This window comes from Xenopus tropicalis, chromosome 1, assembly GCF_000004195.4.
Source record: "Xenopus tropicalis strain Nigerian chromosome 1, UCB_Xtro_10.0, whole genome shotgun sequence".
Classification (NCBI taxonomy): domain Eukaryota; kingdom Metazoa; phylum Chordata; class Amphibia; order Anura; family Pipidae; genus Xenopus; species Xenopus tropicalis.
In genome coordinates this window covers 74,601,303-74,616,950 of record NC_030677.2, presented here as the reverse complement: position 1 = coordinate 74,616,950, position 15,648 = coordinate 74,601,303, and the positions used below count along the sequence as shown (strand labels likewise).

Here is a 15,648-nt window from a genome sequence, read left to right as displayed (position 1 = left end):
TTAATTGGGGCGTGGCCACAAAAGTGGGCGTGGTCAAAAATTGCTTTTTGTCCCTCTTTTCGTTCTTCACATGTTGCGAGGTATGCTGTTTTTAACCCCAGTCCAGACAGGTCCTTAAGTATATTTGTACCCTTATGATATGTACATTCTGCATACCGAATATGTTTACCTACTGATAAAAGAAGAAGGGAAATCTGAAGCACCATAAGTTTGATGATCACAGCTTTTTGGGCTATGATGTTAGGGTTGCTACGTGGCTGGGTACATCACAGCTCTGCTCATTCACAACACTACCACAACAAAATACTGGCCTGTTTGATAAGGTGGGGGCAGGACAATGAAAATGGGGGTCATGATTAAAGGGGGGCAGGACCAAAAAGAGGTATAGCCGTAACATAGATGTTGCAGGACAGACTGTGCCCAATGATACAAAAATTAGGTGAGCTGGGCATGAGGAGAGAAGACGGGCACAAGGTGGCTAGCCTATTCAGATGATTACAAGCTTACCAGCAAGTACATTACTAGTAAAATTGTAATACTGGATGTGGCTGGTATTTTACCAGCTAGGCCAGTGAAATATCAGTCAGGTGTGAACCCTAAATGCCACATGCAATAAACAGTAGATATTGATAAAACTTCATACCAACCATGATATTCCAACAGTACCTTTGTAAAATTCTTATACACCAGGTTTTAACATCAGATATCTGATATACCATTAAAGGGGTTGTTCACCTTTGCACCTTTGAGTTAACTTTTAGTATAATGTAGAAAGTAAAAATAACAACTGTAGCCTCACAGAGCAATAGTTTTTATTGCTGCTGGGGTCAGTGACCCCCATTTAAAAACTGCAAAAAGTTGGAACAAGAAGGCAAATAATTCAAAAACTATGACAAACAAATCATGAAGACCAATTGAAACATTGCTTAGAATTGGCCATTCTATAACATACTAAACGTTAACTTTAAGGTGGACCACCCCTTTAATGTAGTACACTCTAAAAGAGATAGCAGTAAATTGTCATTATGCCTTTTATGAACTACCTATAACCCATTCTTGGCACACCTGCAGAATAGGGTCAAATTCACTTCTCTGGGCTGTTACTTTTTATTCAATCCAGTAGAACCTGAACCTCTTTGCTTGTTATGTTGAAAGATACTGGGAACTGGGATTTACAGTGCAGTACCTCCACCTAGGGGGCACTGAGGAGTACACCTCAAGGGAAGTCCTCTGGGAAAAATAAATCACACACAAATTAGCAGTAACAAGGGTGAACTTTATCTAAAGAAGAATAATGCATAAAACAACATTTATTATTAACAGTAATTCTGCCCTGTGGAACCTGTGTTGCCTGTCAACCCCTAGCACAGTCTTTCAAGGTGCCACTCTCCCACACTCCACTCCGGATGGACAAATATAGATTACTTAGATTACCCAAGAATTCTTTTAACACCCCAGGTAGCACTACCTGCCCCAAAGTACCTCTCCCTTTGTATAGGTAGTTGCTTCCATGTAGCAGGCTCACTAGGAAACACCTGTCCTCACAAAGGGGACACACAAGGATGGCACAAGTATCCACAGGCAGCTGAACAGGATGAAAAACAATCTCTCTGTTTCTTGGGCTGAAATTTAAAGCTGTCCCAAGCTTAGCACACTGCAGCCTCTCTGGTTACTGGCAGCTCCCATACGTTCAACGCAGCAATCTCTCTGGGGCTCTGGCTAGCTACTGCGTCAAGGGATCCTTTATATCCTCTGTTGGCCCTGATTTTGGCTCCAAAGTAAGGTACGGCCTGGGCCCTCCTCTTTTCCCACAGGTGCACTGCAGCTACCAGCCAATCAGATTCCCCTCTAGCCTGTAACCAGGCTGGATGATGCCACAAAAAGAAAAACAGGGGAAAAGGTTCTCTGATTCTCTACTTACCAAATGTTACATTTCTGTTGTGCCTGCAGGCCCCGTATAGGGTTGCCACTTTTTAAAAAGAATAGATGTGCTGAGGGGTGGTCAGTGATGTGGGGTGGCAGGCCAGTGATGTAAAGGTGGTGGCCTGATAAATAAATGGGCAGGTAATGGGGCGTATTCTGTATGATCAGGACAGAGAAGGTGTAAAATGTAGGCAGGTACTGGCCCATGTATTATTGGTAAATTTGGCTAGTATTTTACTTGCTATTCCAGTAATGTAACCACCTTACCCTTGTAACATGTTCCAGCTACATTTGGAAAGTGTCACTATCCCTTTAAATGTAGGACAGGAGGCCTAAAACCCTCTAGAACGTTATGGGTTTTTTTTCAGTTTGTGCACATCTTTCTCTTCAGTTTCACAGTTTTCCAGCATTTAAACAACATAGCCTGACATAGGGTTACCTAACTTTTAGCCATTCAGGCAGACAGTGGCTTTTTAACACAATAAAGCTGTAAGCTAAACTAATACTGTCTTAACGACATAAATACATCACTTTTTTTACACGGTTTTCTAGGGTAAATAATTTTGCACAGCTTTATAAATATGCCCCGGTGTAATGGCACTCCATAGCTACTACTTGGATTAACACCATACACTCTGAACGTGCATACACTATCAGTACAGTTTAGTTCATGTTATTATATGTAATGGCTTTATCAAAACACTTGTTCCAGGTACGCATGATAAAAACAAAAATCACACAATTGTTTTTATTTTTATTTGGCTCATGGAAATGACATCTTGGAGAAGAATGCAGCCACTGCTTAAAATTTCAGGATTGTCCGAATGCTGAAAGGAGAACAGATCATATTCATTGCTTGCAATTCTGTTACATATATTGAACATTTTTAGGGATTGTACTGTTACAAAATGCACTTTTCAGCACCTTTTTAATATCATTAATTTTCTATTTTTAGTGGTTTCTGATTTTTGAGTTCCAGTCTTAGGGGCAGATTTACTAAGACACAAACGCTCGCATTCATTCGAACGCTCCGAGCATATTTTTGCCGAATCTGTCGGCGCTTGCACAACTTTTTCAACGCTCGCGTGACTTTTTCGTACGCTTGTGCGAAAAAATCGGAAAGGTTTGCCAGCTGTTTACAATTATTCGGTACGAAAACTTTGCGACTTTCCGGATTGTCAATACGATATTATCATGACTAATATGATTTTTCCGTAAGCATATTCGTGATATTTGCGATCATCAGAAATTATCGTATCCAATCCAAATTTGTCCCATTCATGATTGTGCCCCCTAGACTGCTAATACCAGGCTGTAGCCACTACGGTCACTGACACTCTCATTAGTTGCCTTTTCCTTAAGCTAAGGCTGACCCATTAGGGAACATGCTGATCTGATCCCATCTATCCCATCTAAAGACTTGTATTGATCTAACTAAGCAAAAGCAAAGCACATCATTCCTCCATGTAAAAGTCAGGTTTACTGTATCTTTCAGGGTTAAAAGATACAGTACACTAATTGCGTACACTAATTTGCATACTTTCCATACTGAACAGAATTTTGGTCATATTCATGTGCTTCTTAGTTTCTTATTTAATAAATACATATTTTTTTATTTGGCATCCATTATTTTTTATGTATTGTTTCTTTAATATACCCATTTTTTCCCATAAGAGCATTAGCCACTGAAGCCAATGATGTTATGATGCCCTTACTTTGCCTCTCAAAGATTATAGGTTTAAAAGATCCACCAACCTAGCTTCAACCAGAAGCTGAGAAGTAGGTACAAGCTGCAATATGCAACTTTAAAATTGATATATAAAATGGGAAGAAACTTAAGAAGTAAGTGAGGTAACCCATGGCAACCAATCATATTTTACAAAAAGCTAACCAGTAAATGCTACATGCAGATTGGTAGCTATGGGTAGCTATGCCTGACTAGTAAAGTTGAAATTGTTTACAGGTATGGAATCCGTTATCTGGAAACCTGTTATCCAGAACGTTCTGAATTACGGAAAGGCCATCTTCCATAGACTTCATTATAAGCAAAATAATTTCCTTTTTCTCTGTTATAATAAAACAGTACCTTGTACTTGATCCCAACTAAAATATAATTAATCCTTATTGGAAGAAAAACGATACTATTGGGTTTGATTAATATTTAAATGACTTTTTAGTAGACTTAAGGTATGGAGATCCAAATTACAGAAAGATCCCTTATCCAGAAACCCCAGGTCCCAAGCATTCTGGATAATAGGTCCCATACCTGTATTACATAACCCCAAGTTTATATAGGAATAGTGCACTAATTTACTCAGTTAGCTTTATGGCAGCACGTTTGTAGATTTTTGTTCAGATGGTAAAGCTTTATTAGTTTGGAGGTAGCTAGCCTTTAAATTTGCATATGAGAAATGTATAGTGCATTTTTGGTGCCTGTGGACTTTAGGTCTTCTGAAGATATATAAAAACTATGTACCAGGGGCTGTACAGTAGTAGGAAAGCAGCCCGGCACCATCATGACAGAAGTCAAGGAAATTCCACAGGATTCCTTTACTAGACTCCTGCTGTTTTTCCATACAAACGAGGAGAGAGTCTCCTTAAACCCCAGCACTGTGCTTAAGAGATCATACAGTATAAGGACAAAACCAGTTTGCAACTGGGATCTGATCATTAAATACGCTTGATTGTGTAACGTCCAGTATAAGGATTACTGTGTTTAGTGCATGCCATATTATGCCATATTTATAATAGAGTAAATAAAGCAGAATCCAACATGTGCACTCATTTATGGGATGTATAAACATATCTATTTCTATTAAATTTATTTATCAGATGATTAGTGCAGCTATATTCTTGTGAGGATACACTCATACACTGGGAACCTGAAGTAAGCATGTATGAAACATGTCTTAAAGGCGAACTAAACCCTAAAAATTAACATGGCTAGAAATACCATATTTAGTATGCTAAACTTATTGTACCAGCCTAAAGGTTCAGCATCTGTATAGCAGTAATTATCCAGTGACACTCATGCTCAGTGTGGTCTGAGCAGCTGCTAAGAAGCTAAGCTTGTCATAGAAATTAATGCTACAGGGCTGTTCAAAATCCTGTGCAAATTCCACTGGTTTCTGAGCTGTCATGTAATCTGAAAAAATCTGAATTAATTACTAATCAGACTTATATTGTGACATATAGGAGCCGATTCATTAAAACACGAGTTTGAATCCCGAATGGGAAAAATTCGGATTGGATACGATAATTTCTGAAGATCACAAATATTGCGAAAATGCGAAAAAGTCGCGCAAGCGCGAAAAAAATCGGCGGAGGTACGCTCGGAGTGTTCATGTCTTAATAAATCTCTCCCTTACTGTATATTCTATATACTGTGTATTGTGAGTGGTTGGAGAGCTACTGGTGGCATCTTTAGATGTGGTTGCCTTGGGCTGGTACAGAAACCCAAATCATAATGTACAACATTTCTGCCCCACTTCTTTAGTTACACTTTAGATCTTCTTTAAAAATATTAGGAACTATTTAAAAAGGTGGAAGTGAAATACCATTTGCCAGAATGTAAAAGATCAAATCCTTCACTGATCTTCTGAAAAGGTAATCGGTGCGTCACCAACTTTTCCAGGTCAAATTTCTTTGCCAAATAATCAGAAACTAATTTTGGAACTTCCAGCCTAGACTTCCAGCCTAGAAATAGTACAGAACAGAGGAAAAGGTAGTACGGAAAAATAGTACAGAACAGAGGTAAAATGTGCAACCATTTTGCAAGAAAACTCATTTATACAAATCTACTTATAAATAAAAGTAATGATGTGCTAAGATGATGAAATCTTTAAAATATAGCAAATAAATATAGATACCTGTAGATATCGATATATATAGAGAGAGAGCAACAAAAAAGTACCGCACTCAACATTATGTATTATCTGAATAACTATTCATGCCTATATTGGCAATATTGTTCCTTTGTATTTTAGTATGATTAATTCCACAACAGGCTTGATTAAAATGCTTTCTCATATCTTACTGTAACTACAATTAGTGCTTACTTTTATTTGATGTTTTTGTCAGGTTTTTTCATTCTTTTCACACTCACATCTGGTTTCTGTGGCAATTAATTGGATCCCTGTTTTAGCACCATTTTCTTCACAGGGGGAGGGTTCTTTAGGTTTTGCACTGCTTACACACGTTTGTTGTTTTCTCTGAGCAAGATCACGATGATATGATCCAAACATTGGAATTTCTTTTGTTTGTTTATTCAGCTATAAGTTACTCCACCTGAGCCTGTTGAATGTGGTACTTTTTTATTGCTTTGTACACATATATTAAAGAGGCTGTAAGGAACCAAACTGCTGTACCTCCAAAAGAAGAGCTTTTAAGTGTGCGTCCAGACAACAGGATCATTGGATCAAAGGAAAGAGTTGATGCAGATGCTCCAATTATGACTGTTGTTCCAAATGCAAAGTGACTTGAGTGTAGTGCAGCTAACTGGGAAAATAAGTGAGAGAATATTAAGATTCTATTTCACAGAACAGAGCCATTGAAATATCTGGAAAAACGCCATTCACTAAATTGAAACCCCCAAAGAGAAGAAAACAAGCAAAAAAGAAAGCTACTGCTATTTGATGCAAAGTGGTAAGAGTTATAGGGGAAGATTTATCAAAATATGAGATTAGAGCTCATTACAGAAAAACATTATACTTTCTATTCATTCCTATGAGATTTCTAGAAGTGTATTTATCAATGGGTGAATGTTCACCATTTAATAAATACGCTTCAAAAAATACCATAGGAATGCATAGAAAGTGGGTGAATTTTTCTGTGTGGAGTTCAAATGTCACATTTTGATAAATCTGTCCCCAAGTCATACCATAGTTTCAGCATGGCCAACACATTCAAATGCATAGTCCACGCCACCTCCAGTCTGCTCCAGAATCATTTCTGCTACTGGTTTATCATAATCATTGGGGTTTATACATTCAGTCGCTCCTAGTTCCTTTGCTATGTCAAATTTGTCAGGATTGATATCTACTCCAATGATGCGAGCTGCCCCAGCTATCTTACAGCCCATAATGACAGCAAGGCCAATTCCTCCTAAACCAAATATGGCACAAGTAGATTCTGGGTGCACCTGCAATAGAAAACATAATAAATCATCAGCTGTGGCAGCATGTCTTTCTAAAGGATGATTTACATCATTTATGTTTCTAATCTACAACTTATGTTCAGCGTGCCCTATTTACTAATAAAGATTATACACTTTCTAATTTATTAAATTTTATACTGTGTTTAATGTAACCAAACTGGAACAACAATTAAAGAAGCTGCTTATTGTATCTGGTACTTTATCAGGTACTTTAACAAATTACCTTTTAGTGAGGAGAGAGTATGCTTGATAATTATATGTTAGAAGTTTAGCTAATGCTGACTATTGGATCACTAAAGCATATCAGTGTCACATATACATATATTTACCTTGGCGGTATTTAATGCCGACCCATAACCAGTGGAGAAACCACATCCAATGAGACAGACACTATCCATTGTTGCATTATCATCAATCTTAGCAACTGCCATTTCCTCAACTACAGTGTATTCAGTAAAAGTGCTGGTGTTCATGAAGTGGTAGATTTGCTTCCCTCTGCAGGTAAATCTGCTGGTGCCATCAGACATGAGTCCAAATTGTCTTTTCAGTCTGGTGATGAAAAAATATTATTTTTTGTTTCTTTACCATCAATCTACATACTTAATTTTAATGGTATTTGCCTCCCTGTTCTCACTCTGTTTTCACATACAGATTAATCACCAAAATCACATTTTTTTGGAGGCTACATTTTTATTTATCTTGAGGCCTCATTCTATTAACCTTCCATTCTGAATTCCAGATTACTGGATTCTATGGAAGGTATACCTTAGGGATTCTATTAAAACAATGTTGCAATTATCAATTCCCCTCCAGCCAAGCCAAAAGTGTATGCATGAACTAGCCAGGTTTTGCTACGAAAAACACCCATTGACTGCAATGTATTGTGCGGTTTGGAAAAAGTTGCTGTGGAAAAATGCCCACTGAATTAATTGCATTCCGTGAATTTTCATTGTTTTGCAATTTTTTTTGGCTTAGTGAAACAGGACAGATTTGCCCATTACCACTAGCTGATGCATAAGTTTCATAAAAACATTTATCCCTTTGAATCCTATCGCTCTTCTGGTATCAGTTTTTGGCACTGTCTGTAACCCTTTTTGTGATATCTGCAGTCAACTAATGGGAACTGTCGTATGGTCATCCATGTAGCTTATCCCAAATACAGGTAAAAACTTACAATCAGACTAAAAGTTGAGCAAGTCATTTGAGTTTAACAAACAAAATATAAATTGAAGCAAAAGCATTTTTTTATTAGTATTTCGATATAACAATGAATCCTAATTATTTTTATTATAGGAATACCATGGTCACATAAAAAAAATCTAGACCAACCAATCAGCAACTAGCACTGCTTAGTAGGTTAATAACCTGAAAACCTTGCTTTTAACATACTGTACCAACATTATCAAGGAAAACAGCAAAAAAAACTTGAAAATACTTACCTGGTGAGACATCTATTAGTCCTTGGATCCTTGCAACACTGGCATTTTCCACATTGAGGTGCAACTAATGGAATGACTTTGTCTCCTAAAGAAAAAGAAGCAATGCTGATAAGATACAGTATAATGCTTGTATTAAAGTCCACAAGCTGTCTAAAAACATTTGGCCTGTGATGCTGTGACTACAACCACCCTTTTTACAGTGAGGCTATATTTAATTAGAAAAGTAAAATGAAACTGTAAAACATATCCTTAGATATGTTGCTTAGTGAGGAGGAAGCTTGTTTTCTGACTGGCCTAGCTGCAACCAAAGGCATAACAGGACTTTAAAGAGTTCCACAGCAAAATAGTTAATGGCCCCCAAAACTGTCCTGCTACAATTTTGGTTCCCTCAGCAGTTGAGAGCCTTTTGTTACACCCCTATATTCACAAGCTCCCAAGCACTGTGCAGAACTTACATACTGTAGCTACATCCTCACTGAAGCTAGCTACATCACACAAAGCCGTATTGCACACATTGAATTAATAGTTGGTGCTCACTGTAGGGGGGCTACCTGAAGGCCTCCAAAGTAACCATAAAAATTAAAAGAACAGGGCACTCCATTAAAAAAAATTTCAAAATGTATTTAGCATTTGGAACAAAAAAAAGGTTAAAAGAAAATAAAAAGATATACCCAACGTGTCGGGGACACATGTGGAAAAAATGCAGGCAACTCAGCACCACATCACAATGTTCACCCCCCACCGTGCAGTCCTAGTGTGTACTTCCTGGCAATGACATAACTTCCAGAATAATGACACTCCCTGTTGATAAGTCCCGCATCATTACTATACAGTTCTAAGGCACATCCCATTGCCATAGAAACCTACAAGTTAAATTTTGTAGTCATGGCCTCGTTGCACCCCTGCTTAATGGTTTAAAATTTAGCAGTGAGCACAACTTTCCTTTACTTGTTATAGTTTATACAGGAGCAGTGGCTCTTTGTGGTTCCCTTTTCTTGTAAATTTGTTTATGTTATGGAGGGTGATTTAGTATATTTATTTAGACAGGATGTTCATTGATCCCTATATAGCCCAGTGTACCAAATAATGTGAAAGCTGCTAATGTGGATACTACTAGTATGAGGATTTATTAGCCCATGCCACTTAGTGAATTTTGTATTTAGCACAGCAAATTTAACTTGCAGGTTTCTATGGCAACATGACATGCCTTAGGACTGTATAGTAATGATGCAGCGCTTATCAGGAAGTGACATCATTGCCGGAAGTAAAGTAATCGGCAGAAAGTACACACTAGGGGGCCTATTTATTATGCTGTGTAAAACAAAATTCCCCAAAAAATGGTGTAAGCAGTTGTGTAAAATAAATGCCATATTTCACCGTTCTAACACAAGATTCTACACCAGCAGTTCTCAACCTGTGGGTCGGGACCCCTTTGGGGGTCGAACGATCCTTTCACAGAGGTCGCCTAAGACCATCGGAAAACACATATTTCCAATAGTTTTGGGAATAATTTTATGGTTGGGAGTCACCACAACATGAGGAACTGTATTGAAGGGTCACGGCATCAGGAAGGTTGAGAACCACTGTTCTACACCATAATTTTATGTAAGTTCCAGTGGAAGAAAAAAGGCGCAATAAAATTTTTAAGCGCCAAAGCCTGGTGATGTGTGGCGAATTTTGGCATTTTTTACACAGCATAATAGATAGGCCCCTAGGACTGCATGGTGGGGGAAGCAAACAAGAAGATGTGGTGCACTAGTAATGAGCAACTAGATGATATAAATGTTAGGTATGATGCATGCTTAGGCTACCTGCATTTTTTACGCACGTGCCACCCCAAAAAAGATCCCGTTTGCAGGGGTTTAGCATTTTTTTGTGCCAAATGCTAAATAAATATTGAATTATCTTATTAGAGTGCCCTGTTATTTTAATTTGTATATCACACACAGTCACACAGAGCATATTAGATGCCTTGTACAGATATAGGATTTCATTAATCAAACAATTGAAATTTTTCAAAATGATTCCCTTTTTCTCTGTCGTACTAAAACAGTATCTTGTACTTGATCCTAACTGAGATATAATTAATCATTTTTGAAAAAAAACAATCCTATCGGGTTTAAATAATTTTTTGTAGACTTATGGAGATTCAAATTGCCATGGTGCTGTTCATTCTCACTTTATCTATTAATAGGTCTTTAATTTTTAAAACAGCAAAATAAAATGTGATATTAATAATAGATTTAGTTTCACATACCTGGCTTAATGTCTTTCACACCGTCTCCAATGCTTTCAACAATACCAACTCCCTCATGGCCAAGAATAACTGGGAATTTTACAGCTGCAAATTTCCCCTCGAGTGAATGGTCATCAGACCGACAGATACCTGTTGCTATCAGCTTAATAAAGTGTATATAGTACAATAAGATGGACACAAATAATTGTGACATTTACATGGTTCCAAAATAATCTAATATACATAAGAGCTATTAAGAGGATTCAGGATTCCCCTGAACCCAAACAGACATCATGTATTTTTAGCCAGAAGCAAAATTTGTAAATGGGACTTGTTTATAAAGTAGTTAAACAAATGAACTTAAGTTTGAACCTCTCTGCATACTTAAAAACTCTAAAGACATCAACAGCAAGTCTGAAAGCTATATTTAATGATATGTGGAACTCTGGAGGTAATGGGTACCTTAATAAGATAGGACCTAAACTCATGGGATGTCCTTGTGTTTTCCAGAAAAATCTTCCAGATAGTAATGGGAAGAATCTTACCTTAATACGAACTTCATGGGCTTTTGGGGGAGCAACTTCTATCTCCTCAATTGAAAAGGGTGCATCTTTTTCCCATGTCACAGCCGCCTTGCATTTAATAACCTAAAAAAGGTGCATTTAGAATTATACAAGTACAGAATGCAAAGTGCATTTCTGGACACAAATTGTATTTTTTTACCCATAATGCTGATTTCCCCCATAATTCCAACTTAATTGCAGCCACCACTTTTATGCCCAATGCATCAAAATGGATGCAACTAAGCTTCCATTTTTACACAAATCTAGCATTTTTAAGAGTGCATTACTTTCAAAGCACATGTTCAATATGATGTTTGGGTCCCATTCCCTGGCCACACCTGCTGATGCAACCCACTGTGGAAACCCTGAAGCTACCTCAGGTCCAGGGTTCTATATCATCAATAGCTGTAGTGGTGTACCATTCACTGAAAAAGGCAGGAAATATGCACTGGAAAGCAAATAACGCAAGAGCTTTATTTTATGCAACTTAAGTTGTAGATTAAGTCAATATAATCTCTTTACTGAATTTATTTTAGAGCACTTGCACTTGAGGGTGGATTCGTGGAAGTTTTTCTCCAGAGTCATTGCTAGTGTTCTATGTGCCCCAGTTTTTTTTTATTCCACCCTTGTTTTTCCTCCATTAAGGATTAATAATATCTGAGTTAAGATCAAGTACAAGGTACTGTTTTATTATTACAGAGAAAAAGGAAATAATTTTCAAAAATTAGAATTTTTTGCTTATAATGGAGTCTATGCAAGATGGCCTTTCTGTAATTCTGAACTTTCTGCATAACACGTTTCCAAATAACTGACCCTTTACCTGTACTAAATGGAAGCTTTGCTAAAACTGGCTTCTGCATCTGAGACTGAGTTAGTGCTACTTCTGTGCGGACAATGCTGGATTTTGGGCATTTGGAGCTTTGCACACAAGACTGCCACAATATTCTATGAGCCTCAATTATTAAACACTGTTTAAGGTGTTATTTTATTATTTCTCATGGAGATAATTTTAAGCTCTGTTTCCAGAAGAGTCTGTGAAAGGTCACTGATTTCACATATTTGGTAGAGATGTATGAATAAATTATATAAACAGAACAGTAATTCTAGTGGCAAACTATAGGATTAGATGGGTTTCTGTCCACTTAAAGTGAACTGTACTTTACACTGTAACCAGCTTTGCAGCTTTTACGATTCACTAAAGCTTCAGCATTGGGTGCATTCCTGCTCATGACATGTTATTTGCTTTCTGACAGGTTTTTATAGACTATTTAACACTGAGATTATTAGCATTACATATACACTGGGCATATTTATCAAAAGGTAAAATTGTCTATGAATTGTTTATGTCAACAGTATTTCAAAATTTACATAAATTGCATTAAAAGACTACTTTACCTTACTTATCAAGATACATTAGTTTTAGACTTAAACTTTTGTTTAGTATTTCCAAAAACTATTTTTTAATAGTTCCCAAACTGTGATTGTGCTTGCGCTAGGGAACAGGGACTGGCATATCAGTCTAAAGGACTGTCTTGGGAAATTAGAGGTGAATCCTTATTGGCCGCCCTAGATATACTTGCAGCAATATTGTGATGATCAACAGACTCTATATGTTCTAAATATATCTATAACCATGCTATAACTTTCCGACAAGGGCCAAACTTTCTGACATTTGTCCAAATGACTTATCCTAAAGGGTATACAAAACAAGGGTGTCAGTAGGCATGAACAGTGTGAACAGGTTTAGGCGGAAGCTCCATGAGCATTTGCCTTCGATCATGGGTAGATATAAGAGAGAAAAAGCCAATTACTGTATTTCTTTTGATGTCATTTCCTGTCCTACTACTGTTAATTCATTCATGGATCTGTTATATTTATAATACACTGGTAAATGTGACCCAAGTTGCACACTACCCTCCCTGTTGCATGCAAAGTAACATAACTTGCTGAAAGCATCTGTAAAAAAATGAGCACAATTTAATTTAATGTCAAGCTATAAATAAGCACTTACTTGTCCTGCTGATTCCATTTAGTTTACAATTTTTTCTTATAAATTTCAGCAACACCAGACAAGAATGAAACAGATTTAGATGATCTGTACACATAATATATACTTTTTAGGATAACAAAAAGTTAATTATTTAACAGAAAAAAACTGAGCAAGAAACCTTTGGACATATTTTCTAAAATGCAAGATCAAGTGTACAAAAAATTTATTTGCCTTAATTTAATCATTGTCTGGACAGTAGTGCTTATCAACTAGGTGACATGGACACCAAATCAGTATTTATACCAGTATATTATTCACTGTGTGGTAGTATCATGGCACCTTTAGAAAATGCATTTGCCGAAAACTTATATAGCAGATGGAATTGGGGCAATAAATGCATGTGTAGTAGCCAAAAACAGCCAGAGTGGTTGATCACCATTACTGAGCACAACCAGGTAAAGTTCTGAAAGTCAATAAAAATACATCCACCGGTTTGTTGCAGTTCCAAGAAAAGTGGTCAGCGCAGACCTTTTCAGTTCAAATTTACTTTGGAAACATTTGTGAAAATGAGTTTAGTAGAATTTTTAAAATACAAATATGAGAAGTATTACAGTTTTAGTAAATCTGCCCCTATGTATTTGTGCAGCCACCAGCCCCTGGATGTTTGCCATGTGACCGTTGGTTATGGCTACTGTTGATATTGGTATAGTCGAGAGTTACTGTATAAAGGCCATATTTGAATTAAACTATATTGTTTTTTCTGCACAAAAAAGGATTAAAATCCATAGAATTCATATTTTCTGCAGCCTGAAACCACCAATGACAAGCTGTGCAAGTTTTCTCACATCTGTGCACTATGGGCACAGTAAGTTACACCCATAGGGCTAAAACTCTAAGGGGCTGATTTACTAAGACACGATTTAGAATCCAAATTGGAAAAATTCCGATTGGAAACGAACATTTTGCGATTTTTTCTTTTTTTTGCGATTTTTTCGGCGTCTTTGCGATTTTTGCGTAAAAACGCGAGTTTTTCGTAGCCATTACGAAAGTTGCGCAAAGTCGCGATTTTTTCGTAGCGTTAACACTTGCGCGCAAAGTCGCGCCTTTTTCGTAGCGTTAAAACTTAAAAGGCACGAAGTTTCGCGCAAGTGTTAACGCTACGAAAAAATCGGGACTTTGCGCAACTTTCGTAATGGCTACGAAAAACTCGCATTTTTACGCAAAAATCATAAAGACGCCGAAAAAAACGCAAAAAAAAAGAAAAAATCGCAAAATTACCGATCATTACGAAAAAAACGCAATCGGACGCATTCGGCCCGTTCGTGGGTTAGTAAATGTGCCCCTAAGTGCTAGTGCCATAAGTACAGGGAAATCTGTTGAGTTCCTAAGGACCTGTTATAGGTCAGAAAGAATAACAGAATTGTTGCCATTCCACCTAATTTAAGCAGCTATTTGTGTTATGTGTAGTGCAACACATTTTTGTTACATACTCTACTTCAGCACCCCTAATTACAAAATTATGTAAGCAATGAGCAGTTTGCTGGGTTTTACCAGTACATTTCCTAGTTATGAATTTGGAAAAACTTCTCTATTGGTTGATGACTTTGGGACCCCTGCCCCTGAAAGATTTTCTGTGTGACCCATGGCCATACTGTCCCTGCACTGCTGTCCCTGAAGGAAAGTTTTAGGCTTTTGTCAGATTTTTTCTGTAAATTTTTTTCACCAGCAGAAAAATGGCAATTGGCTCTGATCCACCACATGTTCAGGCAATGCATCTGGCTGTCAGGGTACACACAGGGCATATATCCTAAAAATTAGGGATGCACCGAATCCATCTATCCAATATTTATAGCGTTATCTTTATAACGCTATAAATTATGGATAAGGTTTTTCCTTTTGGCCCATTAAGAAGTCATGGCAGTGGTCCCAATATCATTTAATTAGTTACTCAAAGAATAACCCAAGCTCAAAGGTTATTTTACACTGCCAAGGGATATGTTACATATTCACTGAAAAAAAATGAAAGTTACTCATTGAGGCTTTGCTCCCCTAAAACTATAAATAGCAACAAGAGCAAAACAAGTACGATTTGTTTCACTGCTCTTCTACATTTTCTGCAGACACTTTCTTAAAATTCTGGTATCTTAAAAATGGAAGAAGTAAATATACAGAAGCAGTCCTAGCAGTAATATTTTGTTCCCCACAACTTGCCCATTCTGCTATTATTGTGATTATTTTACGTTGTATGCCATCCTTCATATCCACTTTGTACACGCTTTGATTCAAGCTGCTTGCCTTTAGGAATTTTCATCTTTGTGGCTACTGGTGCAAAAGTAATTGTC

General features: G+C 37.2%; 1 protein-coding gene across 1 annotated transcript; it reads right to left on the bottom strand.

Moving 5' to 3' along the window:
* Positions 1 to 2,657: 2,657 nt before the first annotated feature.
* Positions 2,658 to 13,407, bottom strand: adh7 (alcohol dehydrogenase 7 (class IV), mu or sigma polypeptide). Its single transcript, XM_002934768.3, has 9 exons — positions 13,328 to 13,407; positions 11,299 to 11,400; positions 10,775 to 10,916; positions 8,518 to 8,602; positions 7,408 to 7,627; positions 6,803 to 7,063; positions 6,291 to 6,420; positions 5,481 to 5,619; positions 2,658 to 2,750 (listed from the first exon to the last, which is right to left on the bottom strand). Exons 1-9 carry the CDS (start codon positions 13,343 to 13,345, stop codon positions 2,726 to 2,728), a joined length of 1,122 nt encoding a protein of 373 aa, XP_002934814.1. The 5' UTR covers positions 13,346 to 13,407; the 3' UTR covers positions 2,658 to 2,725.
* Between the last annotated feature and the right edge of the window lie 2,241 nt (positions 13,408 to 15,648).

Bases quoted from the DNA above. Each gene is read 5' to 3' on its own strand.
- adh7 (XM_002934768.3), bottom strand. The intron at 10,917-11,298 runs GTAAGATTCTTC...CACTTTATTAAG, and splicing joins CCCATGAAGTTCGTATTAAG to CTGATAGCAACAGGTATCTG. The intron at 5,620-6,290 runs GTACAGCAGTTT...TACTATTTCTAG, and splicing joins TAAAAGCTCTTCTTTTGGAG to GCTGGAAGTCTAGGCTGGAA.